The 27,062-nt window shown below is 40.8% G+C and overlaps 1 protein-coding gene across 1 annotated transcript in view; it reads right to left on the bottom strand.

Annotated features, from left to right (window-relative positions):
- Positions 1-8,665: 8,665 nt before the first annotated feature.
- Positions 8,666-27,062, bottom strand: part of pcdh7a (protocadherin 7a) — a 36,864-nt gene continuing 18,467 nt past the window's right edge. Inside the window, exons 5-6 of the mRNA XM_080029240.1 lie at positions 12,758-12,959; positions 8,666-10,570 (exon numbers count right to left, since the gene is read on the bottom strand). Of these exons, the coding sequence (XP_079885366.1) occupies positions 10,041-10,570; positions 12,758-12,959 (732 nt within the window). The 3' untranslated portion in view covers positions 8,666-10,040. The remainder of the gene's footprint in view (positions 10,571-12,757; positions 12,960-27,062) is intronic.

Raw genomic sequence — 27,062 nt, forward strand, 5'->3', positions numbered from 1 at the left:
ATTGTTCAGACACAATAATCAAAAAACCTTGATCATGGAAATTTTACTTTGAAAGGCAAAACACAGTTTTTTTAGCTTAAATGTGCTTATATCTTATTCCTTGTGTCTCCCTTCTTTACAGGATGAGTCAAATGGATGGCTCTTCTTAAATATGTGGTCACATTTCCAATTTCTTCCACGGTTTTCTAGAAACAAGGGGTTTTGCAACTTCCAAAATGCACAAATCACCCCACCTTCCCCTATATGAGGAAATATTTTATAGCTCTTTGCATTTTCCTTGCTGAAGTATGCCAAGTATGTTCTTGTCTTAATATTGCGAAATGTTAAAAAAACATGCTCTTATGCATTATTGCAGAGTAGCAATAGCACATAGGTTGATTGATCTTTCATTTCTGTGGACATATGGTTGACCTAGTGAAACCTTTTTGAGTCTGCCAAGTTGAGATATTTATCTATAATATACACTGTATATTTGACAAAAACATTTTCGAGCTCCTACTAAAGATGAACTGATTCCAGACAACATCACCTTCACAGAGAGCAACAGAGACCGGCACGCTGCTGCTGCCATTATCTGCTCTGGGAACAAACTAGAGGGATGTAATACTGAGCTCATGAGACTAAATTTAAGCAGGTTTTAGTATAAAAATAACGGCAATGTTAAACAGCCGAATATTGTGGCTGTGTGTGTTAAGGGTAAAGAGAAGTCTGATGAGGTGTCATAACAAGGCAGAGACTTCCCATCCCTTGAAAGGAACAGGCTGCTGTTTAGTAATACCTGGAGGTCAACAGCATCCAGGCAAAGTACTGTGCCAGCTGTGCTGTTCTTCTACCACTGATGGCTCCCCAGGTCCCAATACTGTGCATTTTTGAGCTGCAATTAATTCACTCTTATTGTACACCGTATATTATAATGCCAAGCACTTATCTTATTATACTATGTGTTCCAAGTGTTGCATCGAAGGTTAATATAATTAATTGTTTATTATTATTATATTAGTATTACTGTCTTTGACTTAGTTGACCTTATGATTATACATAATCAACTTGTTTTACCTGACATTATTACACATGTTTTTCACAGCTATGAACCAAATTATTAGGAGTACTTCTAACCCACACTGCAACACTCCCTTTTATCCAGTTGGTGTCCATGTTGAGCTTTGTTTAAAGGTCAAGCCTGTTCTTGAGGCATGTTTACTGTGGATACATGGAGGTTCATGAGAGGTTTACACATTTTGAAATGAAACTAAAAAATATTCTCACCCTATTATTTCCACTTAAAACAAAAAATTAAAAAATGGGTAAGTAGGGGAGAACGGGGGAATCTGAGGCATCGGGTAATGTGAGCCACCCCCTGTATCTAGGCAACGGAAAATATTTGTGGTCATGTGAGATATATGTTTTCAAGCCCCTCTCATTTCCCCATGGCCCTGAAAGAGAGGACCTCATGGTGCTGTGGTAAACATGTTTTTTTCACCAAAATAGGTATTTTGCATGTAAAAGTAAATTTTCTTGCTGTCAACTTAATCAACTGTTGTGCCAAAGCAAATGTATTCACATAGAAAAACTTCTATCATACGTGTTGATGAACTACCAACTAACATATGAAACCATGTGATGCTGATAACTGAAGATTAGCCTGAAATGCTAAGAGAGGTAGTTTTTTCTCAAATTGTGGTGGTGGGGGAAAGTGAGCCAAATGCCACTGAGCCACTGTCTCACTTTCCCCCACCATGAGGCACAAGTTAAGTTTAGTCTTAAACATATTTTAATGTAAAATTACATGACATATGTTTTATTTTAATGTCATACACATTGTAGAAAAGCCATCATGCCAAGGAAATACACCAGGAAGACGACCTGGGCCAACCACACGGAAAGAGCACCTTCTCATCTTTCCCTGTAACGTTCAGGGCTGCAATGTAGAGTAGGCCTAGTTGTAGAGTATGACAGGCTGATGTTATAAACCAGTTGGGTCTTCTCCTGTGTTCTGAGTCCCAGGCTGTTCTGATTTTCCTATGCTTTGACCCCCTGACACTAGCTGGCTCTAAGGGTCCTGTGTTCTGACCCCCAGACTGTGTTCTAATCTAACTGATTATAACTTTCATTTGAATCTTATTAAAACCTTTTGAATTATAATATGTTGTATTTGATTTTGTTCAGAGTTACTTTCAAGTGTTTAGAAAATTTGCTTTGCTTAATTGACCAAACCCCATCATTCTTTTGCTAGTCCGACATTAGTTCTGGAATGTGTGGCTAGCTTTCAGGATTCTTACTGTTACAATATGTGTTGTTATGGTAGTTTCAGAGTGGAAAAAGTAAGTGGATCAGTTTACCCCACAGCTGGGGTAAAGTGAGCCACATGACAACTTTTTTTAAAACAATCATATTTTCACTGCCCTTTGTCTTGAAAAAATTCTGCTAATTCCCATTTCTAGGAAACATCCTGAATTAATGGGAAATGTGTAAATTTGAGTGATAAATAATTTTAGCTCGCTTAGAGGGGAGCAAATGTAAAAAGTGGCTCAGATTACCCCGTACTCCTCTACATTATTCTAGATTACAGACATTTAATTACACGTTTCAAGAGTACATCCTTGAGCTGCCTGATACCTACCCTAAAGTCACTACTGTCACAACAGCAGCTTGAAGCCATCACGTATCTACACACAAACCTAAAACTCCTAGATACACCACAAAACACCCGAGGAACTGTGAACAAGAAGAGACTGAAGCTAGAAAATAAAAAAAAATTCTCTTGCCTTTTAGAAGAAATTGACAACTGACAACTATTGACCAATCAGCAGGTCAGAAATACCTGGTGCAATCACTAAAACCAGCAAACATCGGCCCCTGCCGTCATCACACACACGCGCGCACACACACACACACACACACACACACACACACACACACACACACACACACACACACACACACACACACACACACACACACACACACACACACACACACACACACACACACACACACAGCTGTATTTTATAACTTTGTGAGGACCACAATCCAAGAGATATTTGTGAGGACAGAGAATATATAGAAAATTACACCATCGCTGGGCAAAACCATTTAATTAGGAACCAATTTACATTGGAATTACAGTAATGGTGAATTGCTGAAAAGGTTATTTCTATCACATAATTTTTATTTTCTCACCTCATAAAGATTTAAGAATCTGTGGAGTTTTAATTAGAAAAGTTTGTTTTGTTATAGCTAAGCATCATACAGTACATCTTACATCTTATCATGCTCAAGGACATGCTTTCATTTAAACTCATGTTATATGTTTATCACATCCCTCTGCCAAGAATGCTATTGGCACAGCTTTGATGAGTTCCGGCTGATGTGACCATGGAAAGATGAAGAGAAATAAATGACAGCCTACGGTGGAACACAGCAAGAATCAAATCTCACATCAACAACCGCCTACCGTATCAGCCAGAAAAGGTTTACAGCTCTGCTGCAAGGCTTTCCTGAACAGAGGAACACATCACTGACAGAGTGTATCACGTCTGCTTGTCTGTCTGAAATAATGTCTCTTTGGTGTTTGAGGGCTACAGCAACCTATAGACGGTGACTGCCTGAACACCAGAAAACATATCTCCCAACAGGATAATCTCAAATGAGAAAGATAGGGAATTTTCAACACATTACACACTTTTTCCTTTGGAAGCATGAGCCCAATGTTCTCCCTCTCTGCATGTGAATGGAATTAAAAGGCAATTCCCTTATGCCCACTTTCATTCAAATAGAAGTCTGCATAAGCCCCTGGAAGCATTTGACAAGTCCAAAGACCATTTGATGTACTGGACACTTTGTGATGAGGTTAACATTCAGGGGTTTACTTCGCCAGGTGCCTCCCTCTCGTCAATTTCCTCTATCCTCATAAAATCAATAAAATGCACATCCACTGGGTATATCCCTGGAATTTAATTAAGAGTTCAAAGAAACCCACAGCCTTTTCTTTTTAGCAGTGCAGACAATTCCGTGTCCATTTATCTGAAGAAACAGTTTGATTTATTTACAAAGCTTTTTTATGGTCACCACTTTATATGAGATGACATACAGCCAAACTTTTATTAATATGATACTTGATGCTTTTGTTGTTTCAGATGCTTGCTAATACATTTTATTGTGTGGTTTAATGATTTTTCTTTTATGTGTGTTTTTATGACTTTATTGCAGGCTGCAGACCAATTGGTCCTTTGGGGATGGTAATGTTTGGACTGTTTCCCCTTTCCCGGAGACCTACAACTGTGGTCAGTAAATTCATAATCTTTCATTGAAATCAGACTTTTACTGGATCTGACACAGGCTGGCATTTTATTACAAGTGATTATACAAATTGCAGATAATGAAGAAACAGGTCTATTGCCTTATAATCCATGCAGTGACATTTCAACTAAACCCTTAAGTAAATGTGAAAATAATATAAGCGTTAATTCTCATCAGCCTGGGAAAACTAAATGTAACTATTTCTATTCTTTGAATCCTCAAACGCCATAATTAACCTGCAGTGTGAATATTAGCTTGCTATTGTTTGAAAAATCCAATTAGTAGGCTGGATTTGCACTAAGTGATGGGACTGTGATGGGACAAAGTGCAGACCAACCTCATGGTTTGTTAAAATGGAGAACAGTGTAGTGCTGTTTGGTTGTTTTGATGTTTAAGATAATAGTCAGTTGAACATTCCAACATGTTATGTTTGTAGTTAGTTTTTATGTAACGTCATTTTTTAACCTTTCAGGCAGTCACAGTTAGGCCTACCTCTAACCCCCCACACATACTTTCTCTACAGTAATTGTATGATGCACCAATTAGTCGTTTTTATATCTGATATGTATAAATAATAAAATATCATCATTTATTAGCCTACTCAAAATGTATAATTTATGAATAAATTACTAAACCTCTTTGTCCATGCTTTTACAGCAGAATAAGCATACGAGGCCACATCATCTGCTATAAATTAAACTGACAATTGTATCTTCCAGCTGTCAGCTCAGAAGAAATGGCCTTTCAGTGAACATTATTTATAGCTCTGCTATATTGGTTGTAGTTTCTGTGGTATATTATTAGAAACAGATTTATTTTCTTTTTGAGCTGCCAGAAAATTGGAGCTATACTTACTCATGGCCACATGGTGTCAGTGTGGCATACTGGACAAAACCTTTTTATACAGTTTATATATCATTTTTGAGTCCTTCACACTAATCTTTTCAGCAGTTAACACCCCTAAAGCAATTTCGATAAGCGTAAATCCAAATTGCTCTCTACAAGGAAATGTTTTGAAAAAAAATGTAAAAGCAGATTTCAGTACAGCAAATTTACCTTTCAAAGATTAGTTTGAAAGATTGTGTCACATTTTTGGGATATTCAAGAAATATATTGCGGTGATCCTGTGTGTCAGCCATGCTGCGAATAGTAATCGAACATTAAAATAAGGGTATCAAGGTGTCACTGTGTGAGGAAAGGATTTGGGTTCTGGTAGTTGGGAATGGAAACCTTTTAAAAATCGAGCTTGATAGTTAATAGGAATAATTCTTGACCTTGGAAACAGAAGATATCAATACAATCTCCGCTCAAGGTCCATTAAGTCGCTTCTTCTGGGGTTTTTATTAATGTATCTGAATCAGTGCGTTACAAATGCCTTACTGATTCCTGGGGGAAATTGGGTATGACATGTTCTTCACTAGCAGATGAAGTGGCACTGTTGTCATGGAAGTGGGAGTTTGCACATCTACAATCAAATCAGCAATCCTTGAGTACAGATTGTTTTGTTACCAGTTTGGTACCAGTCCTTAATACAAGAGGCTTTTGACCACATTACATTACATTTTATTTAGCTGACACTTTTATCCAAAGCGACTTCCATTAAGTGCATTCAACAATGAAGGTACCAAACTCAGAACAACAGGAATCATGTAAGTACTATAGCTTGAAATAAACTAAACTACCACATGTTCTTCAAGTAAAGCTGATCAAAATAAGAATTTTACGTTAAGTTTCAACATAGTAACCTACGTTTTTGTAATGGGTGTATATGTAAATAAATTATGCTTTATTTACCATTAATTAAATGATGATACACCCTTGTGTTAGTGCCTTATCACACAGTGGTACTACAAATGATCATGTTGGCTCCAAAACCCTTTGTTTTTTATGAAGTCTTCCCCTTGCATGTGAGATGACCAGTTGTTGGTAGGAAGTCAAAACTGATATTCTTGAGGCAATTTTTTTGGAAATTGTTATTAGTACCTAAGATGTTGTTTAGTTACTGTGTGAACTCATCTCCAGAAAGCTTAAAGACAAACAAAGTGTTTGAAGTTTTTAATGTCAAAGTCAAACTTTTACATGATTCATCTTTGTACCAAACCATTCGTCGACCGCTCCTCTTCCCCCACGTCATAGCAAATGCAATTAGTTCATTATGTAATTACAGGAAGGGAGCAGCAAAAAAACTGAGCCAGCCCCATAAGAAAAACAAAAACAAAGAGGAAAATAAAACCTTTTTTTTTCTCTCATTTTTTCTCAAGTGCAGATTTGAAGACCTTAAGCATGCCATTGTCTGTTACGGTTTCCAGTTGTCTTTTCTACAGTGAAGTATGATCTGTACATGGCTATAAGGGTAACAGCACAAAGGGGGATGACAGGTCCATTATGTGCGCAGAAGGAGTCTGTTTCCAAAAAAAATCTGGATTAGTAAGTGATAGATCTCAAACGTTACACTCTTCACTGTCCGTCGTCTTCCCTCTCTGTTTTGCAGTAGACTGTAACATTTTTATGTTTAAACGTGCAGTATAAAAAAGATACACACCCACACAGAGTCATGTACAGCGAGTTCCCTTAAATCCGGACGGGAGGGGTGGAAAGATGCCACAATGAAAAACTGCCATAGAACAGCAGTTTTTGAAGAAATATTTGCCACTTTGAAGATGCCGGGCTGTGTCAAGAGTCTCTTTTCATTAGTGACAAACTGGAAGGTAGTTCTTCAAGTCCTTTCGGATGTCCAAGGGATTGAGACAAACTCCTCTCAAACCTATCTCCCAGAGAAAGAGCATTTGTCCTTCTGTCTCTCATTTTCTGTACCCCTTTAGGATGTTGCGATTGTTTTTCCCCAATCTCTTTTCAACACGACCTCTCCATAAAGAGATTACCTCCATGCATTGCGTGATATCCTTAGCACAGTCCATCAATAACAGAGCTCAGTAAACAGCCATGTTGGGGATTTGAGGGTATAATGAAAGCTTAGGGAGTAAGTACATCAGTGGCCTAAAACTAGCTAAAGGCGGTCGGTCACAAAATAGATGAAGGTATTTACAGATATACGCAAAATGTAATCACTCCAATGGAGCACACCCATTTCTCAGCCCGATTACTATTGTAAAATCACATAGCACATACTACTTGACTGTTTCCACATGCTCAGGTATCAGTGAGTGGGAAGTCAAGCAGCAACAGTGTGTGTGGGTTTGTGTGTGGACCAAAACCCAGAGTAGTTAGTATAGTTAACAAGTTAAATAATGTCACACATCATCTTACCTGAGTGTTACTCTTCTTTCTGACCAACTCTATGCTCTACAAAGATCTACAAACTAAAATGTAGTGCAACCCCATAACATTCCGATTCAAAGAACCAGAAAAATGAAGAGACACATTTACTTGCAATTTCTTAAGCGGTGTTAAATGTGCCTATCCAGACATTAATGAGATCAGTGCAGATCAAGGGAGGAGATGAGAGGAGAAGGGAAACTCATTAAGACCATAGGGACGACCTAACCCTATTATCCCTATCACACCGCTGAACCACACACTGATGATGGGAATTAAGACGTGCTGGCCTCGATCCACACCCACTCCTCGGTGCGGAGGCAGCAGAGTGTGTCTGGAGTCGTGCAGTAGCTGCTGGGAAGGACGAGTGTGAAGGAGTCTGTGTTATCTGTGTGGTTCAGCCAAGCAGCATGGGCGTGTTCAGGTCGGCACTGTGCGGTGAAAAAGGGTGCAGCAGAACTCTGCGCTCCAAACTACATTGTGTTCATTACTGTAACCGCCTGCGGCACTCATTGTGCCAACTCTGGGCCGTGGAAACAAGAGAGAAAGGCCCAAGGTTAACCCAAGCTCGCTCCACGATAAAGAAGTTACAGTTTAATCCACTGACGCTAACTCCCCTCGCTGCCATCATTATCTCCAGTTTTCCCGTAAGCACACACATATAGTACAGATGTATTCAAATAGGCGTGGTATCCAAAAAAGGCGTGTGGTTTTAAAAAAGGGAAAAAAGTTAGCCTTATCTTTCTTTCATGCATAGTCCTTATTTCTTTCCACCCCCTTTTCTTACAGAAATGGGTTTTTTTCTTACTTACATTAGTAGAGTATCTCATATTCCCATATTGTCATATCATTACATACAGTAGAGTTCATGTCTGAAATTCCCTTTAATGTAGCCCCACACTTCAGTCAGAGAGATGAGTAATTACTTCAATACATTTCATGTTTAAATACTGGCTTGATGGGAGCAGGCAAATGCTACAGCTATTTCAACGAGAGGCAATATGTTAAAAAATGATGATTAAGAGCACATACACACAGTGCATATGAATTGCCCATTGAGCACATCTTAATATGGGTTTGTGTTTCTACTCGTGTTACTATGTGTGTTTGATTTTGTGTGTGTGTGTGTGTTTGTGTGTGTGTGTGTGTGTGTGTCTGTGTGTTCTTAATGTTCTCTATGAAAGTTAATGCAAGTTATTATATATTCTATGTTACACGGCCACTGAATCATGTCATAATCTGAGGCCCTATGCATGTTCACATTCTGCAAATGCATTGTATGAGTTTGTATTTACATGCTTAGGTCTGTGTGTGTAAGTGCGTGCATGCTTGCATGTGTATATGTGTGTGCGTGTGTGTGAAAAACATTTATGATACATGAACACTGTTAGGGTACTGCAGGTGTGTAGTTAACTCAGCACCCCAGTTTACTCTGAAACGGTAGACAGCAGCAGAGATACCACTGCTCTTTTATAAAATACACACATACAATATATACATACAGACTGGGTGTGAAAGCAAAATAATAAAGACATATTTTCACACACGCAGGATACTGTGGCACTACTGACAATCTAAGAGAACCTTGTTTTCTGAATGGTTACATTTGAATAAAGCAGAAAAAGAGTGTCTTTTCACATTGTTGCAATTTGTTATCACAGTTTTTTTTCAAAGAGCAATACCTGATTTGAGATCTTTTTTCTACGTGGTAACTGTACAGTGAGTGAGCACACTTTTGTTGGTGCTTTGATACTCTATTCATGACTTGTTTGAATTCTAAGGGGATTAGCAGTTTGATTGATTAATATCCCCATCCTGTTACAATTTATACGGCATCAGATACATTAGTTTGACTAGTTTGAATTACATGAAACATAATTCAAATCAAAGACCTGTTGTTTCTTTTAATCTATTTTACCTGTATAAGACCTCAGTGGTTTTTCAGCAGATGGTTTACCAGTTGAGTCCAAATCCTGACTGCTGTAGTCTAGCGAACTCTTTTTTATATGCACCGAGGCATTTATAGCATCAGGATTGACTCAGTCTCCATCTCTCTCATCTCCACACAGATCCCTCTGAGGCAGAGGGTCACGCATGCATTGGATTCAGGTAAAAAGAAGAGTAGATGAAGTTGTCCTCCTCCACATGGAAATAATAGGATATTTGCCTTTAGGCAATGTTCACTAGTAGTTAAAAAAAGACTTTATTTTAGAAAGTACTCCTGGTCAGAGCTCCCCGAAGAGTTTATCCATCGCTTGCTTAAGTTTAAGTGCTATAAATATTAGTCAGAATCCAAAAGTTCCGATTCAATATACACCTTTTGGAGAAAAAAACATATTTTCTGACATTTTCACATCTTCACAGGTTTAAAAGGCCTTTCAAGCTCATGACGTGCCAGTAAAGTCTTGACCATATTTGTTCAGAAGAGGGAGTGGTGTGGTGATGATTGCTCCATTGCCAGACAGTCACAGGTAGACCTCTCGGCGTGACAACGTGAGGCATGACGTGGTCTTGTAGTCCCCTCCTGTCCGCGTCAGTGGTATGACCTCTGGTGTGTTCTGGCCCTCTCCTCCGTCCTCCTCCTGCTGGCGCCTCCCGAAGCCTGCGCTGCTGAAGGTGTCGTAGGAAGCCGAGGTCATCTTGCGGTTGAGAAGGTTCCGGTTGTGGTCGCCCATGTTCCTGTTGCGGTCTCCTCTACCCAGGGTGCCTAGAGGATCCCCGTTGGCTAAGGGTAGCCTCTGACCTTCTCCTCTGACCAACACACCGCCAGGTTCTGAGCTGCCCGCGCTGCCGGCGCTCTCGCTGTCACTCTCGTTACCACGGAGATTGTTGTTATCGTCTCCCGGGGCGAAGGTGGAGAGCCGTGGGGGGTCGCTGCCGTGGCGCTGGCGAGGAGAATGACGGACGGGCATCCAACAAGTGTCAGAGTGGCCAAACTCATCGCACTCCCTGGTACACTTCCCTGTCAGAGCTACATCCGGCAGCTGTCTGGCATCTGTGCATAGGACAGAAAAGAGATAAGAAGTAAAAAAAAAAAAATTCTGTCATCATTTGGTTATCTCAAATTTCAACCTAAAGGTGGGGTATGATATGCAGCATAGCCATCCAACCAGAATTAGACTTCGCATGCTGCAATTTGATGACATGTGTCCTAAAGACTAGGCCACCAGGATGTTTCAAGAAAAGATGAATAAATAAATAAGGAAAGAAAGCAGAAAGATAAAACACAACATAGTGGAAGATGTCAACATTGGGTGAAGAATGACAGAGGATACTAGGGAGGGGATGGAATTTGAATGAAGCAAGAACGGCAAGGAAAATGCTGTTGTAACAAAATGGAAATTTCTGACTTCAAACTATTACTTTATAACATCCCAACTATGCTTAGCATTACATGAAAGTTGAAAGGTGGGGTGAACAAAACAACAACTAATTAGGCGAAAATGAACACACATGTCAGCAATATGAATGAGCAAGATTGAGTTACATATTGGCCCCATTAAATCTCATGAGTGTCATTTCAAAAGGTTAGTCTGGCCACTAGCGATTGAATAGCAATGCGCTACAAAGCCAAGTGTCAAAGGTTGTGGTTATTATCTATGTAAACCAGTCATTTATGAATCAATACTGAGATCATGTTGAATGGAGACAGGACTTATAATGATGATTATAATGATGATAGATGAGGTAAATGGGACTTTCGTACCAATTACAGAAACAATGCAATGATCATGTAACAGTTAATCATCGGTATAAACATCCCATTCACATCTTATTGAGCAACTGAAAACAACACATTCATTCCCATTTTTTCACTTTAGGTTGCATTTACTGGAGGGATTCTGAAAAACTCCATTCAATTCTTTTACCCATCTGACCATGAAAATAACATATTGAATGCCACACAATTCAGAAGGTTTGACATGGTGAAAAAGCCCCATTTAACCACAAAGGTACAATCAGTCACCAAGGTCACGGTGACTTTGCTTCTGTTGCTGTTATGCAGCTCTGGCATGTCATTATGCAGAGGGAAGGGTAAACATCAAATAAAAACCCTTTTTTACATCCTTGACAAAGACCAATTTCATTGGTGAAAGGTGAGATTTGGGCTGCCGACATCTATTCCAAAAAAGCACTCTTCACATAACACACATGCATACACCAAGCCCCAACCTCAGCGATTTTTACCGGCATCCAATAAGGAAGTGACCTACAACTGTAGTAACCAGAAAGTGCCACTGGGGGTGGCGCCAAGACGAGCAGTTTTTCTTTCACTCACTTGTTAGATAGGCCGTTTTCAAAGTCTTATTAAACCTATTTACAGCCTGGGCCACAAAACCATTTTAGTCTGTATGTTTAGGTCATATCTCTATGACAACACTGAGGGGGGTGAATTTTTTTGGCCCACGCTAGTCTTTATTCTTTTGGAGGTTAAAATGTATTGGCGCGATCTCTTGAGTGACAGCTCTTCGCCCGTTGTCCCTCACTTTGCCTCGGAGGTATACGTCAGCTATCTCCCTCCCCCCGACGTGACGTCGATTCCCCTTTTCGGTAAGAGGAGTGAGTCGGAGTAAAAATCTCACAAGATGGCGACGCGCACAAACCAGGATTATTGGATGCCGTGTGAATAACTGAGGTCAGCCCGGATGCTAAATCCATATTATTTACTATCTATGGCATACACACACACACACACACACAGACACACACACACACACAGACACACACACACACACACACACACACACACACACACACACACACACACACACACACACACACACACACACACACACACACACACACACACACACACACACACACACACACACACACACACACACACACACACACACACACAGGACAATTGTGTTATTCTATAAAACATTCCCCATTGAGTGAGGTGAGAAAAGGCTCCTGAGGCCTTGACGGCAAGTCTGGGTTTTCAAAAATGTTTGTCCGTGCTAAAAATGTGCTACCAAAACATGCCTTAGACTTTCACAGAAAACAGAACATACTGTATGGCCTTGACAGACAAATGATGTCAGTAAATGTTTCTGGGAGCCTCTTGGAGATCAATGGATTTTTATTGGCTGTTTTCTGGATGATGTGTGTGTGTGTGTGTGTGTTTGTGGTTTTGTGTATGTGTGTGTGTGTGTGTGTGTGTGGTGGTTGCTCTGACCATTTTCCACATGCTCCTCCTCGCCCACGCTGCCCTCTGGTGTGGTCCGTTCGTAGCCTTCCTCGGGCAGTGGCAGGGCTCCCAGACGAGGCCCTGATGAACTCTTGCTACTCGGCGTCTCCGAGTCCTCCATGCCACTATCATAGCAACCACCGTCCTGAGGCTGGCTGACTACAGAGAAGGTCACCCGGCGAAGGGTCCCCTGCAAGGGAACATACACACACACACAATACGGGATTAATCATCCAGGATTCCTAATCTAAAATCCCTAAATCTGGGGATTAGGCTGGGCCGGTGGGTATGGGTCTGCAAAGACATATTGAGATTATCTGACCGTGTTCCTCTTGATTAGGAGTTTAGCTGCTACAATGCTGGGTAATAGTCATCAACCAATCATGGTGGGATTTTCAAAGTTTTTCAGTTGTCATTTAATCCCAGTTGAGATTAATGCTGTGGCTGGACATGGCTGATGTTTACAAACCTCTGGCCTGCCTGGAGACACTTATATTTTCATCTGGAATGGCGCCCAGTAGTAGCAGCTGGGTAATATAAGTCCACGTTTTTTGCTCACAAACACTTACTTGGCGAGAGCACAAGACGTCAAATAATAGCTCTGGTGATATTCTATAGTTTTCATATTGTTGAACAAATCCCTTTTGAAAAACTAAACCAGCAATGAATTACTCTTTTAAAAACAAGGTTATGTCCAAAAAATACTGATTCATCTCCATTGTTTTCAATTGAACACAGGTCAGTAAACCACGCTGTTGCAGTAGGTGGTGTAATGCTCCTCGATAACAAATAACATTGACACTGTGGTTTGTTTTAAATCAATCCCAACTATACCTTCCTGCTGTGTAAGCAGGACGGTTGTGTGTTTAAATACTCATTAGCTGACCAAATGTGTATTAATCAGCTGCAGAAAATAGTCCACAACAAAAACAATATCAACTCCTGTTTGAGTTTGCTAGAAACTACAGTGCTCAGCGGTTTAGGAAATGATGCAACATGTTTTAAAAGTGAAACTTTTATATAATTGTGACCTATTTCTCAATATATTTACATCTTCAGAAGGAACAACAGAGCTTCAGACACACGCACACACACATTGTTGGTCTCTAAATTGAATTTGTTTACTATAACAGAAATATAGATTATCATCAGCATCATCCTTTAAGTTCTTATTATTGTATGACAGTTTTTTGGGTTTGTTTCCAGTGTACAACCTTTATTGTTTACAGTTAAAGGTTTTGATGTTCATGTCTGGTTTGTTTCGCCAGTTCTTTTTCTGATGATGCTGTGCGATTTGAAATGGATTGTTTTCATATTTATTATTTTTCATCGGCCCAAGGACGACTAGGTTGAATTTAATTGGTACAGTATATAGTTTGAAATTCAAACATTTAAAAGATCAAAGTAGTAACCCTTCCATTTGTGAAATATTAAAATGCAACCAAAGTTTAGGCTTTCAAAAGTAGACTGCACCAATCATTTAAAAACAAAACAAAGCAACAGGCCATGAAGTGGCGATTCAGTAACGAGTCAACAACTCACAATAGTCACTCAAACTGAGCATCCCACCTGCTGCTACTTCAACCCACAAATTACCCCAGTCTAGTTAAGAAACCAGTTTTCACTTTGGAGGGAGAAAAAAAACGCTGTAATAAATCCATGCTGAGAGAATATCAGAGGGAGTTAAATGACTCCGTCTGGCCTGGAGGGATCACTCTAGCACTAGGAAGCCCATTTCCATACAACACCCCTACTATCTCCCTCCCCTCATACTCATTTATCTGTTCACAAAATTACAACCCTTTCAATTGAGATCTGCTTTGAAAAGCTCAAGCCTATAGAGAGTGTGTGAAGAAACAGAGGGAAGACACAGATTAGGGCAGAGAAACTTCAACTTGGAATGTCACCTCACGATAATCTGGAGGGAAGCTGACGGACTGCTGGAATAAAAGCCACATCTCAACCAATTCCTTCCTTTTCTTACAAAAGAAAAAGAAACATTTGAACCAAGACAAGAAGAGACAGGAACACAGCAAAATGAATGAGGCAGGAGTGGAGAAATCAGCAAAGCACTTGTTTCTTCTTTCTTAACACCGTTTGGATGAAAAAAGGACGAGAGAACATAACCCAGCAGACAGCAGGGATGGCGAGCACAAGCAAGACTGAGCAAGAGGAAGAGATATTAAAGTCTAATGAAAAAGCGGCACTTCTTGGAATCTCAGTGGCTTCATCTTCACCCTCCATAGAGAGAACAATGTATTTTTAGAGCATTAGCTTAGATGAAGCAGTCCAACCTCTTTCCTACTCACTCAGACAAGGGGCAATGGCACAGAGAGGAAAACACAGATGAAACAATTCAAGGGGTATAGTATATACTTGTACTAGTACATACAGTATTACATAGTACATTACAGAGAGGCAGAGGGGTGACGAGTAAGCACCTTTTTTGTTAGGTTACGATGATAAAAAAGTGAATTGTGTGAATTACCATAAAAGGTTTGTAGTCCGGAGATCAGACATGTTGACATCACAAGTATTAGCCCTATTTCTTGACTTAACATAAGAGTGTTATGAGGACAACAACCCAACATCATGGCAGAATAGAATAACCTTTACATGATCATACTAATGTAAAATGATTACTCTTTCTGATAGCAGGACTACAAGAAACAATGTATTTCACACACATTTCTTTTTCAGCCTTCTTTTGAAAAAACAATATAAAAAATATAGCTAAATGAATAAATAAATATAGAAAAGAAAGAATGAGATAAGTGTTCTGTTTGGATTGTTGTTTGCCCCAGTGTATGCCTTTCATGTATACATTTCCATTGTAAGTGTGTCACAGAGCTATACAAATATGTCAATACCTGTCAAAAACCCACAGGGTTTGTTACACACGTATCACTGTTCTGAAGCTATTTCCTTGAACCTCAATGACTCTTTTAACCATCTTCCTAATCCAAACAAACATGTCTACAGCCATGTTAGCAGTCCCACTAGACTGTACTTGAGCACAGCAGTGCGGATAACATCCATCCAATAGCTGCCAAGATATTTCACTAAAAGCCCAAAATATCAACCTTCTGCTAGTGCTAAATGAAAAGTCAGGGGATCACCAACACCAGAAAGATTCCTCCTCTGGGCACCATGAATGTCTGTTATCTTTAGAGCCATGCAGCTTAGAAAATATCCAGATTTTTCAAACACGGCTGAGTATTTATTTTTCTGAATAACGGGTGCTTAACTCTGTAACTCTAGTGTACTGCTAATAATATTAATAATTAAGTGAGTACTATATGACTGGACTAATCCATCCTCCACCACAGGGTGGGACTTGATTGACAGACAAGGAGTGAGTTACTACTATTGCACGCCTGATTGTGTTGTGTTCTGCTGTGTGTGTGTGTGTGTGTGTGTGTGTGGGTGTGCGTGTTCTATTACAGCATTTCTCTGTTCAGCCAATATTCCACTTAATTCAATTTCCCTCTAACCCTCTTACTGCCCAGAGCTGCCCCCTTTCATTCCTTCATCCTGATGATTTTATTTCTCTTTCTCTCTCCTGTCCCTCCTCCCTTTCGACCGATCCTGCCGTCAACTCTGCGTTTACGCCTCTAACTCTCCCTCTCTCATTCTTTCTGCTCTCCGCCTTTTCACTTCCTCCAACCCCGCCCCTCCCCCCCCACCACCTCCGTCAATTCTTGCCTTGCCAGTCAGCTTTTATGATGTGGCGATCGATGATGTGTCCTTGACCTCGTTATGAGTCCCTCTGCTCTTCCCCATGCATGCTTTATTGACCCATAACTCCTCTACACTCCCTAACCCCCTTTCTCCCTGTTTTTCTCTCATCCTTTGTCCTCTCTATCTCTAAGTATTGTACTCATTGACTAACCCCACTTCATTGCCAAACTACATATTTTGACATCTTTTGTTCACTTAACTGTATACTCTATACATTCTGACCCTGTCCCTCTGGCTTCCTCTCCGCTGTTTCACTTTCCTTTCATACACTTTCATACTTCTACTACGCTGAGTCCCCAAATATTCAAAAATCTTTCATCAAAATGGTCTCTTTAAAGTTTTTTTCCTCTAATCCTCTTTGCTTATACCTGAAATATATCTCTTCATATTTCCTGTCTGCTTTACAAGCTTCTACCTTTCTGTAAAAAACACACACTATGTATCATGCACCCTTTGATGTTTTCCAGCCTGGATTACAAAGCATTTTTTGTGTGTGTGTGTGCAAGCCTTCTATTATTTGTCTGAGCAAATGCAATAAAGATTGGTTATTCAATATCCCAAATATCTACTGCATGTCGACACACGCACACAAACACACACACACACACACACACACACACACACACACACACACACACACACACACACACACACACACACACACACACACACAGCTGTATTGGCTTAGGTCCAGCATGGCCTATGAATTCATGGATGATGGAATAATAATTGAGTTTGACGGAGGACATAAAAAAACCTTCGCCTTAATCTGACACGGGCCATTACAGTTCAACACTGACATGGGAGCTTCACTCATTTGCACAGCACTTTGTGAGTGGATGTATGTGTGTGCATGTAATGCAACTGAAGTAAAGCATATGAGTATGCTGATACAGCTAAAGAGTCATTCTGAAGCTATTTCTGGCTTATCGGTGTGAATCAAAGAAAGTCATGATGGGCCTGAACTCAGAATAAACTTACAGTAACCATCTGAATATTGCAGCTCAGAAGGAACCGTGAAAAAATAATAAAATACATTTCCTAATACGGCTTTCATTTTATGGCAGCATGGTGCAGTGCACGTCTGTTTGTGCATATGCTATGCGTATGCTTATGAGTGAGACTTCACACCTTTATGTTTGTTTTTTTGGTGGCTGTGTGAGACTTTCAAATTCTGCATGATGTGTTATGTCAGCCTGTGAGAATACACGTGTGTGTCAATGTGTGTGTGCATTTAGTGTGAGGTAGTGCATGTGTGTGTGTGCGCAGGTTGGCCCAGTCATCAAGGTAATTAGTGTGTAAACCTCCTTGCTGTCGGTTCAAAGAGAATTAACGAGCTCTAGTTAATTAACAGTCTCCCTCTCTCCTCGTTACATGTGTCTGCATATTCAACACATGCGTGTTTGTGTGTGTATGCGCAACATCTGCAACACTGGCTGTACTTGTGTGTGCACATTTTTATGTGAGCATGTGTTTTTGTTTGTCTATGCCCTGCTACACTCAGGTTTGCATAATGAATTGACAGGATGCGGCTTATGCATAAACCAAAACTACAAATATGGTGTAGGACTAGAGCCACATTTCCCTTTGGCTTTCTGCTCAGTCTCAGTTATGTTGCACATGATCTACGTAGGTACAAGGATACAGCCTGTGTTTAATGGCTGAATCTATAATTTATTATTGTTACATATACAATATTTTGTTACTGTAAGTTCCTATTTGCTGCACAAACAGGTGTGGTTTAAAAAAGCTCAGATTGGAAGTCAGCTTCCCACTGTGGACTCATCTCGACGTCATTGTAAATGACGGTCACCCCTCAATTGGTCTCTCGAGGATAAATAAAAGTTAAATGAAAATGAAAAAATGTTGGTTCATCCATTCACTATACTTCAAGTCACGTTGGCATGCAGCAGTGAGGATGTCATGCATAATCTATAGCTGATCACAGTGGGTAGAGCAGCTGTATAGCCTCTTTAGGTATACCACAACAGATTGAATCTGTATCCAGCACATGAAAGCTTTTTGCTCCTGAGTTGACATTGATTTGAACTAAAGAACTCTAAGATTCTAATCACATAAATGTCTTTTCTTCTCGCCTGCTTTCTTTTGTTTATTAAAAATGTAACTGACTGTATCAAAAATAAATCAAACATTTTAGTGGATGAAAATGCGTGCGGATATTTGGGAATATTGCACAAATGTTCATTAGTCATGATGCTGTTCGCTGGTCTCATAGCATGTTTGCCAACACTACAAGTGATTAATTTCCTCTTTATTTACTCAACATCCTAAATTGCGGATTCCTCCATGTTGCTATGAGTTTTGAATTCGTAACAGTGCACACTGGAGGTAGAAAACATTATTTTCTTCTTCCTGATGGCTATGTTTCAGTGTGGAGACAGGCAGTAGTCAGACAGTTTTATGAGTCTGAGTATGTCAATCCACCAGACACCTGACATCCTATTTGTAATCACTCCCTGCAGACACCTGAAATGTTTCCCTATACGTTGAGTGAGGGGTTGTAGCTTTGCATGCTAATAGCCCTGCCAGTTGTCCTTCACTCCGGATTGCAGCCATGGACCAATCGAGAATATTTTTAAATGTGATTATTTCCATGCTCAAAATGGGATTGTGTGACACTCATGGGATACTGAAAGTCTCAATTAAAGGCCAGATTTATGAACATTCTCTAATGGGCTTAGCACTTAGCCTGAGTGGACAGGATGACCTATTGAATGGTTAGAATAACCCTGGCATTAAAAACGTAAAATACGGATTAATTAAATAAATTGTTTAAAATAAAACATAATTGGATAATCAAATACCTGTTTTCGGAAACACAGCTTTCAGGAAACTGGGTAATCAAATATCTGACATTGAATGCAAGATCGATACAACAGTCTAATATCAATATTTCTTTCCCTCGAATAATGACACCTCATCCTGTTCCTCATAAAGTGATAGCGTAAAGTAAAAAAAATAACTGAGCTGATACAATGTCAGCCCTGTGAGCATTACAGCTATATCTGTGGAGAGTTTGTGTAAGGTGATACTGCAATATGCTATCACAACACAAAATGGAAACTAATATGCTTATGTTGACACCACACAACAACTAATCCAGACTTCATATCTGGAATGCTGATCAGTCAAAATGACCTTTGCTTCTGCTCTCTTGTTTTGACTCCGTTTAGAAATCATGTTGTGCTAATGCAGCCAGCAAATTTGTATGTGCTCATACTTGGAGAGTGGACTGAGTGTTGGAATGAATAAGGGAACTCGATAACTGCAGTTTTTATTTATATTTGAATATTATTGAAAAATGTATGAGCGTGTATTGATTTATCTTATTTTAATTTTAACATTCAAATAACAGAATAGTTGTAGAGCAGCAGGAATGCTGTCACTTTGCATGATTAAACCGCCACATAAAGAGGTTTTCAATGGGAAAACACTTACATGGATCGATTCACAGCATTGTCTAACTCCTACAGTGAGTGAAAGGTCTGTGTCCCTCTACTGTTGACATGTTTCATTACTTGCATTTAATTCAGTGGAATCTCGGGTGTTTTCTATTTAATAATTTATTTGATCTCATCTGCATAGAAATGGCTGTGTTTTTCCGTTTTCGTTCTTTAAAAAAATCCTTTTCTTCAATGTTTTGCAGTTCCTGGTCAAATTGATCTGTCCTTGGTCCACGTTTAACAATTCATTTAGACTATGACATATTCACGCTGGTTATTTAAATATAGAACTGATCTAAAACTGTTTTCAAGACTTTTTTGCCGTAGCTTAGTGACGTGTGCATTGTTGGAGTGCAGTTTCCTGAGGCAATGCTGAAAAGAGCAGATGTCATGTTTACACAGTGTAGCCATTAGGTCAAGCAGACAGGTAAAGACATGTTTCGGCAGCAGAGAGCAAGAGGGAGAGGCCGACAGAAGATGAATAATACCACTGATACGTGGGTGAATGACTAAATGGAAAAAAGAAAAAAAAAAGATAGGACCCTAAGACTGTTAATAATGTGTGGCAGGGCGATACAGGCTGTGGCAAGAAGAGGGGCAGACTTGCAAAACTCCACATGACCACAGACGGTCTGAAGTTGAAATGAACAGACAAAGAATGCTGTCTAGGGGGAGGCTCTGCGGACTGTTGTGGTATTTGCAGAATGCAGAAAATGGTTTGGAGCAGCTTGAAACTCAGCTCGGGGAGGGATGAAGCAACACGAGCGGCATTTCTTCAGCTGTCTGACTCTCAGATGTTGATGAGCCAAGGCACCTTCTAACCACAACACACACACACACACACACACACACACACACACACACACAAACACATCCACTCGCACAACTTCCATGCAGATACCGTAAATCCACACATTGGGCACACACTGCTTGCTTATGCCCCCCACTTTCAGGTGGGCACGTACACACACTCACACTTACACATTCATAACTATGCAGCGTGTATGTTGCAGTGGGACCACCTCTGCGGTAAGAGCAATCCTCCCTTCTCCATGCAACTGCTATCCCCCTATTTCCCCCCTCCCTTATTTCTCTATTCACCCTTCACTCTCCCTCTTTTCTGCTTTCATCCCCTCTTTGCATCCCTCTTATTCTGCAGACCCCTCCACCCTTCTTCCCTATAACCTACCCACTTTCTGGTTCCCCTGTCTCAGTCTCACTCTATTGCTCCCTCTAGAAGGAGGTGATGTAGAAGGGTGCTCAGCAGTATCTGACTATCAGGCCCGACTCTGTGAGAGGAATGATAATCACTGTGCTGCACTGCAGAGAGAGAGGAAGAAGAGAGAGGGAGCAAGGACAGGGAGAGCGAGAGAGAGAGAAGAGAGAGGGAGGGAGAGGGAGGGAGGGAGAGGGGGCACGAGGTAGAGGGAAAAGGGGGGCAAGTGCGGCAGTGGAAGAGAGGGGGCAAAATAAAGCGGGGAGACTGGGAAATGAGAGGAAGGCCAGGGAGTGGGACAAAGGGGAGAGGGAGACAAAGAAATGAAAGAAAGTAAAGAAAGAATGAAAGAAAGAAAAAAGAAAGAAAGGTTTACAGGAAGTGATCACTGCTTTAGAAACTGATACCTCCTTTGTGTCATGCTCCCTCGTTCCCTTCACGCAAACACCTTGTCCTCCCTTGCTCCCCCCAGTCTCCTTCTGCATACACACAACAACAGCACCCCTACTACCACAATGTCTTGTAGTACAGCAGCCCCCGCGCTATAGGGAGAGCCTTAGCCTTGTGTCTGAGCACCAGAAAACATTAACTGCAGCAGCGAGGTCATCTGATCGGCACTATGCGGTCCCTCTCTCTCTCTCTCTCTCTCTCTCTACTCCTCATCACAATGCTGCAGTCTGCTGCCACCCCCCTAGTGGCCACCAGTGGAACTACCATCCACGTTGTCTTACAGGCACGTCTGTCCTGATGAATACTTCTTACAGTGTACAATGTATGTATGTAATTTGCGGGAGCTCGCTGGCCGTAAATCACTCACTCTTGTGCTGGGAGCAATTAAAGCTGAGTCCTGCGGCCACTGCTCATTATCGATGCCCCTAACTAGTTACTGTAAGTGTGTGGGAGTGTGTATTGTGTGTGAAGGTAGGATGTGTATGTGTGTTTGTGTAAAGGGGAGATAGAGAGAGAGAGACTGCCTTCACCGCATGCAAGTCTACTGCCTCGCCATACACCACAGCTTCGTTACCATCATGCTGTCCACTCTGGCATTGAGCTTTCTCCGTTCTCCCTGTCTCCATCTGGGCTCCCTACCCGGCAGATACACATTGAAAATCACTGACTCTATTCACGGCATTGGGCCTTTGAAAATGCCTATCCTTTTGTGATGCAGTTTCTCCCTATATGCCGGAAGACAAAACAGAAACAAAAGCGCATAGAGGGAGACGTAAAGCGAGGCTTACCGGACAAATGCCCGTGATTCAGATTAGCTCCTTTGTTGGCGTGTTCTTGTGTGTGTGTGTGTGTTTGTGCGCTCGTGATGTTCATCGCTTTCCACGGCTAGTCACTAAAACAGTCATCTCTTATAATATCCATGACAGCCGTCATTGTTAGGAAAGATGCAAACAGGATGGTGGTTTACAACTGGCCTTCTGTGTGAGTGCGTGAGCAATAGAGACCATACATATGTATGCCTGCTATTTAAATGGCATTTACTGCCATTCTGTGTTTATGTGTGTGTGTGTGTGTGTGTGTGTGTGAGAATCTGTGTGTTTGTATCTTGGCCATTACACTAATGGTATGCGTGTTAGGAACAGGCATTTCCCACCCACTGCTATTGTCTATTAAGGGTGACCAGATGAAAGTGAACAATAGTTTCTCTGTGGGGGCCAGTGTATGAAAGAGTAAAAAGTGAAGATGAGGCTAAAGATACGTGGTCTTACACACAAGGCTGTCGTACAGGCACACACACACACGCACACACACACACGCACACACACACACACAAAGAGAGTCATCCTCCCTGTTGAGAGTGATTAGGAGTGCTGCTGTGAACAATAGACAGAGTCAATAAAAGACCTCAGAGACATCCGGATACAAGAGCAAGGTCTCTATCCCGCCAGTCCCTCCACCCCCTACACCTTCGTTTCCTACACAATACTTCTAGCTTCCTGTACACTTTCTCCTCTTTCTGTATCCCACTCTTTTAATTCGCCACAGAAACTGCTCTTACTCCTCCACCTTCCAAACTTTTTTATCATATCTGACCTAGCTCTAAATCTCTTTCATTTTCTTGTTTTCTCTGTCCTCCTTTGTGGCGCTCCTGTCTTTTGTAAAATGGGCGGACGGGCTGAGCTGACAGAGGCTGACACAGTGGAACGCCATGGTAAACTGAAATCCATCCCGACAGTTTAGAATCAGTGTCACTCATTTTACAAGGTTAAAGATAGCTTTGCGTAATGTGCTGTCAGACACAAACAAACATGTACGTGACATGGACCTTGCCACACATGGAACAAGAAGTTATATAAGTTATGTACACAAAGTACACACACACACACACACACACTCTGCACTCCAGGAGAAGACTGCAAAACTTACCCACCTACATATGAATATGATCCAAAGCGTTAATAATAACAGCATATCTGTTTATGAGTATTGAATATTTCTGTGTGTGTGTGTGTGTGTGTGTGTGTGTGTGAGTGGACCCCATCTCGGCCCTATCACCCCCGTGACAGACACAGTGCCACAGAAATGTTTTGGGGCTCCTCGTCCAATGTCTTGACAATAGTCTCAGTGTGTGTGAATGACTCTGGGACACAGAGGGGGCGTTATACTGGTTAGACGACATGCATGCACGCAGAAACACATGCGCAGACACAAACACACTCACACACACCCACACGCACATTAAAAGGAGTAGACAGGGAACTCTTTCTCTCCCTCTGCGCTATTTCTCATTCCCTCTCTCCCTGACGCAGAGAGAGACTCAATCATTCTCACACTCTGTCTGCTTTGACGCAGAGGAAAAACATAAAACAACTGCTCCTGCCCTTTCTATCCCTCCTGTGCGTTTAAGTGTCTTACTCTGGGTGTGTGTGTGTGTGTGTGAATGCAAGACTGTATAATTAATATGGCTTTAATTTCTTTTTAGTTATGCAGTATGCTTCTGGTGTGCAAACACACTTCTTGCCGGTGATCACATGTATGTGTGTGTATGTGTGTGTGTGTGTGTGTGTGTGTGTGTGTGTGTGTGTGTGTGCGTACATGTGCCGTTTGATACACCAGAGAGTGCAGAGTCCGGCCACCGAGCGGAAGAAGAAGGAAGGAGGAGAGTTAATGAGAAGCTAGGGGAGAATCCAACCCATCTCATCGATAACCCCACACCCCACTTCAAGCATATACGTACATTGGCTCCACTTTTGAAAATCCTCTTTGAAATTATGGTTCAGCATTAGGGTTAAGAAATGACTTCAATGAATTCATATCCAGCAGAGTAACAGAGAGCTGAGCCTTTGCTGAGGAGTCAGCCTGATTATTATGCGACTCCTGGCATTCATGAATTAAAAAAAAAATGCAAATTCTTCCACAGCTACTGCAGTAAAAAAGTAAAGCTGCAGCTGAAAACACAATGTTTGTTGCGTTCCAAAAATACTCGATTTATTGCACTTATTAGTTATGATGATTAAATGTATGTTCTCTTACCAGTACATCAATGTATGTCTGCATTTGAGGATATAAGGATTTAATAACAGTGTAATGTATACACATGGAATCATGTTAACAATATGTGTCACTTTGTGATCCCCAACTATCTATGCTTTTCAATATTGATTAATCTGCAGATTATTTTTCTTGATTAACTGATTTAATGATTTTAACCGTGAATATGACCCAAAAGCCCAAGATGACAATGTTGAATAGCTAGTTTTATCCAACCAACAGTCCAAAACCCAAATATATCCAGTTATTATTATCAAAGACTCAGAAAATCTGAGGATATTGTAAGTGTTTGACAAAACAAACAAATAGTCGTTCTTTATAATGGCTCTTAAGTACTACCACGTCTGTAGTGCTATTCTTATTTTGATTAATTAATTAATACACCACTCAATCTGAAAACTGAAAAATCAGCAGGATAAATGGTTTTGATAGGACAGAAACAAGACCTTTCATCTACATATTTGTATATTCCCATTGACTCTGTCTACTAAAAAGCACAACCTTGGAATCAAGCTATGCACTAAATGTACACTAACTAGACATGCTGTGTGTAAATTGGTTCCCTAACAATACTTATCTCAGAATCACATTCTACATAAAGCCCAAGCCCCATAAGAGAGGAGGTAATGAATTATTAAACCATTCATAATGATAATGGCATGTGAGAGTAACACTGCTTTGTAAAAGTCACGCAGAGCCAGTTTCCCTGCAGCAGCGATTTAACACGCACATGAAAATAACACCAGCTTCTTTGATATTCAATTAGTAGTTAGCAGTCAATAATTTTAAATTCATAGTTTGATCACCCTTAAAACCACACTGCTGCTGCTGCTCTGAGGTTGAGAGCTACTTAAAATGTGGCCAAGCAGCACACTTAACTTTTGCCTTTTTAGAAATTCAGAAAAACAGGGAATGGAGGGGGGTGCATGTTGAGGTGAAAGCGTCGATTCAACATATTTTTGATGGAAGGCTCCCCGCAACGGCTCTGCTGGATTTAAAAGGGCCGTCGTCAGCAAAGGCCGGTATTAAGAAACACTCTCACACATCTCATTCTAATCAAAGGCCTGCTCTTTTTATCTGCCGTGAAAGCTTTCATGTTAACACAACACCGCGACCAAAGCTTTATTCACGCTTTTAAAAAGAAACTGACTGGTCAATGAGCGTGTGTGTGTGTGTGTGTGCCTGCACCTGACAATACAATACACCATATCTGTGTCAACCAACTCTATTTGTGCTTCTCATCTTACCCGTGACACTTTGTGTGACTCCTCCAACCATGCATAAATTGTCAGTTATCCCCACTTACACTACGTATGTATTTATGCGTGTATGCAGAGAGGTGTATATTTTCAGAGCCATCTCAGGTTGTTGGCTCAGATCTGAGCATTCTTTTATCCAGCCAATTAAAGGTTGCCATTTCATCCCCATGGAAACCTATATGAAAGTCTAATTGGCAGGTAGATTTGCATGACTTTGAATACACTCTTTTTATGCTTGTATTTAAGTTTCTGTGTGTGTGTGTGTGTGTGTGTGTGTGAGAGATTGTGTGTGTGTGTGTGTGTGTGTGTGTGTCTGCGGATCTGAGGGACGTTCAGTAAGAGTGTGTTGTTTTGTTGCTTTCCTTTCATTTTCTCGAAGGCTTTAGTTGCTATCTTTGTAATAACTCTGTGTTTGTGAAACAGGAGAACGGAGCCTCTTAAATAATGCATGTCTGACTTGTACCTGTGCAGTGTCGACCCATTAAGAACCAAACTTACTGTAATGCTGAGCTATTGTTACGCTGTATGAGAAGCAGTGAGTTGATTTAAAGTCGAGTTGAGCTCTGTTTTGGTTTGGGAGCGTCTATGCCTAGACTTGTAAAACAATCATGTTATCATGTTATTGTGGATGATGGTGGCAGTCGCAGTTATTAATTTATAATGTCCACAGGGGAGCGTTAAAAGTAGTGATGTGCTATTATGTAGTCGGTGTGAGTACGTGTGTCAAACAGGTCAAACTATTTTAATGCATGTGTTTGAAGACGCCATAGGGAATTTCTTCACTCGCTAGCTTACCTGTCTCCGTGTGTATATGTGAGTGTGTGTGCATGTAAAGGTGGGCGTCTCTTATCTGGTCTATTTCTGACACAAACAGGCAAGTGGGGTTGAAAGATCTCAACGCACACACACATAAATGCACACATACATTGCTTGGGTCAATGGTATAATATGGTGCATCGCTGCAGGCAGAGGTCTGCCCACTCAGATTGTATGTAACTTATTTAATTAAACAGGTAGAAAGCTCTTGTTCTTTCCCTCTCTCTCTATATCTATCTCTCTCTCCCTCTCTCACACACACAGACACACACACACACACACACAAAACAAACACA

The sequence above is a fragment of the Ammodytes marinus genome (genome assembly GCF_949987685.1).
Source record: "Ammodytes marinus genome assembly, chromosome: 6".
Taxonomy (NCBI): Eukaryota; Metazoa; Chordata; class Actinopteri; order Uranoscopiformes; family Ammodytidae; genus Ammodytes; species Ammodytes marinus.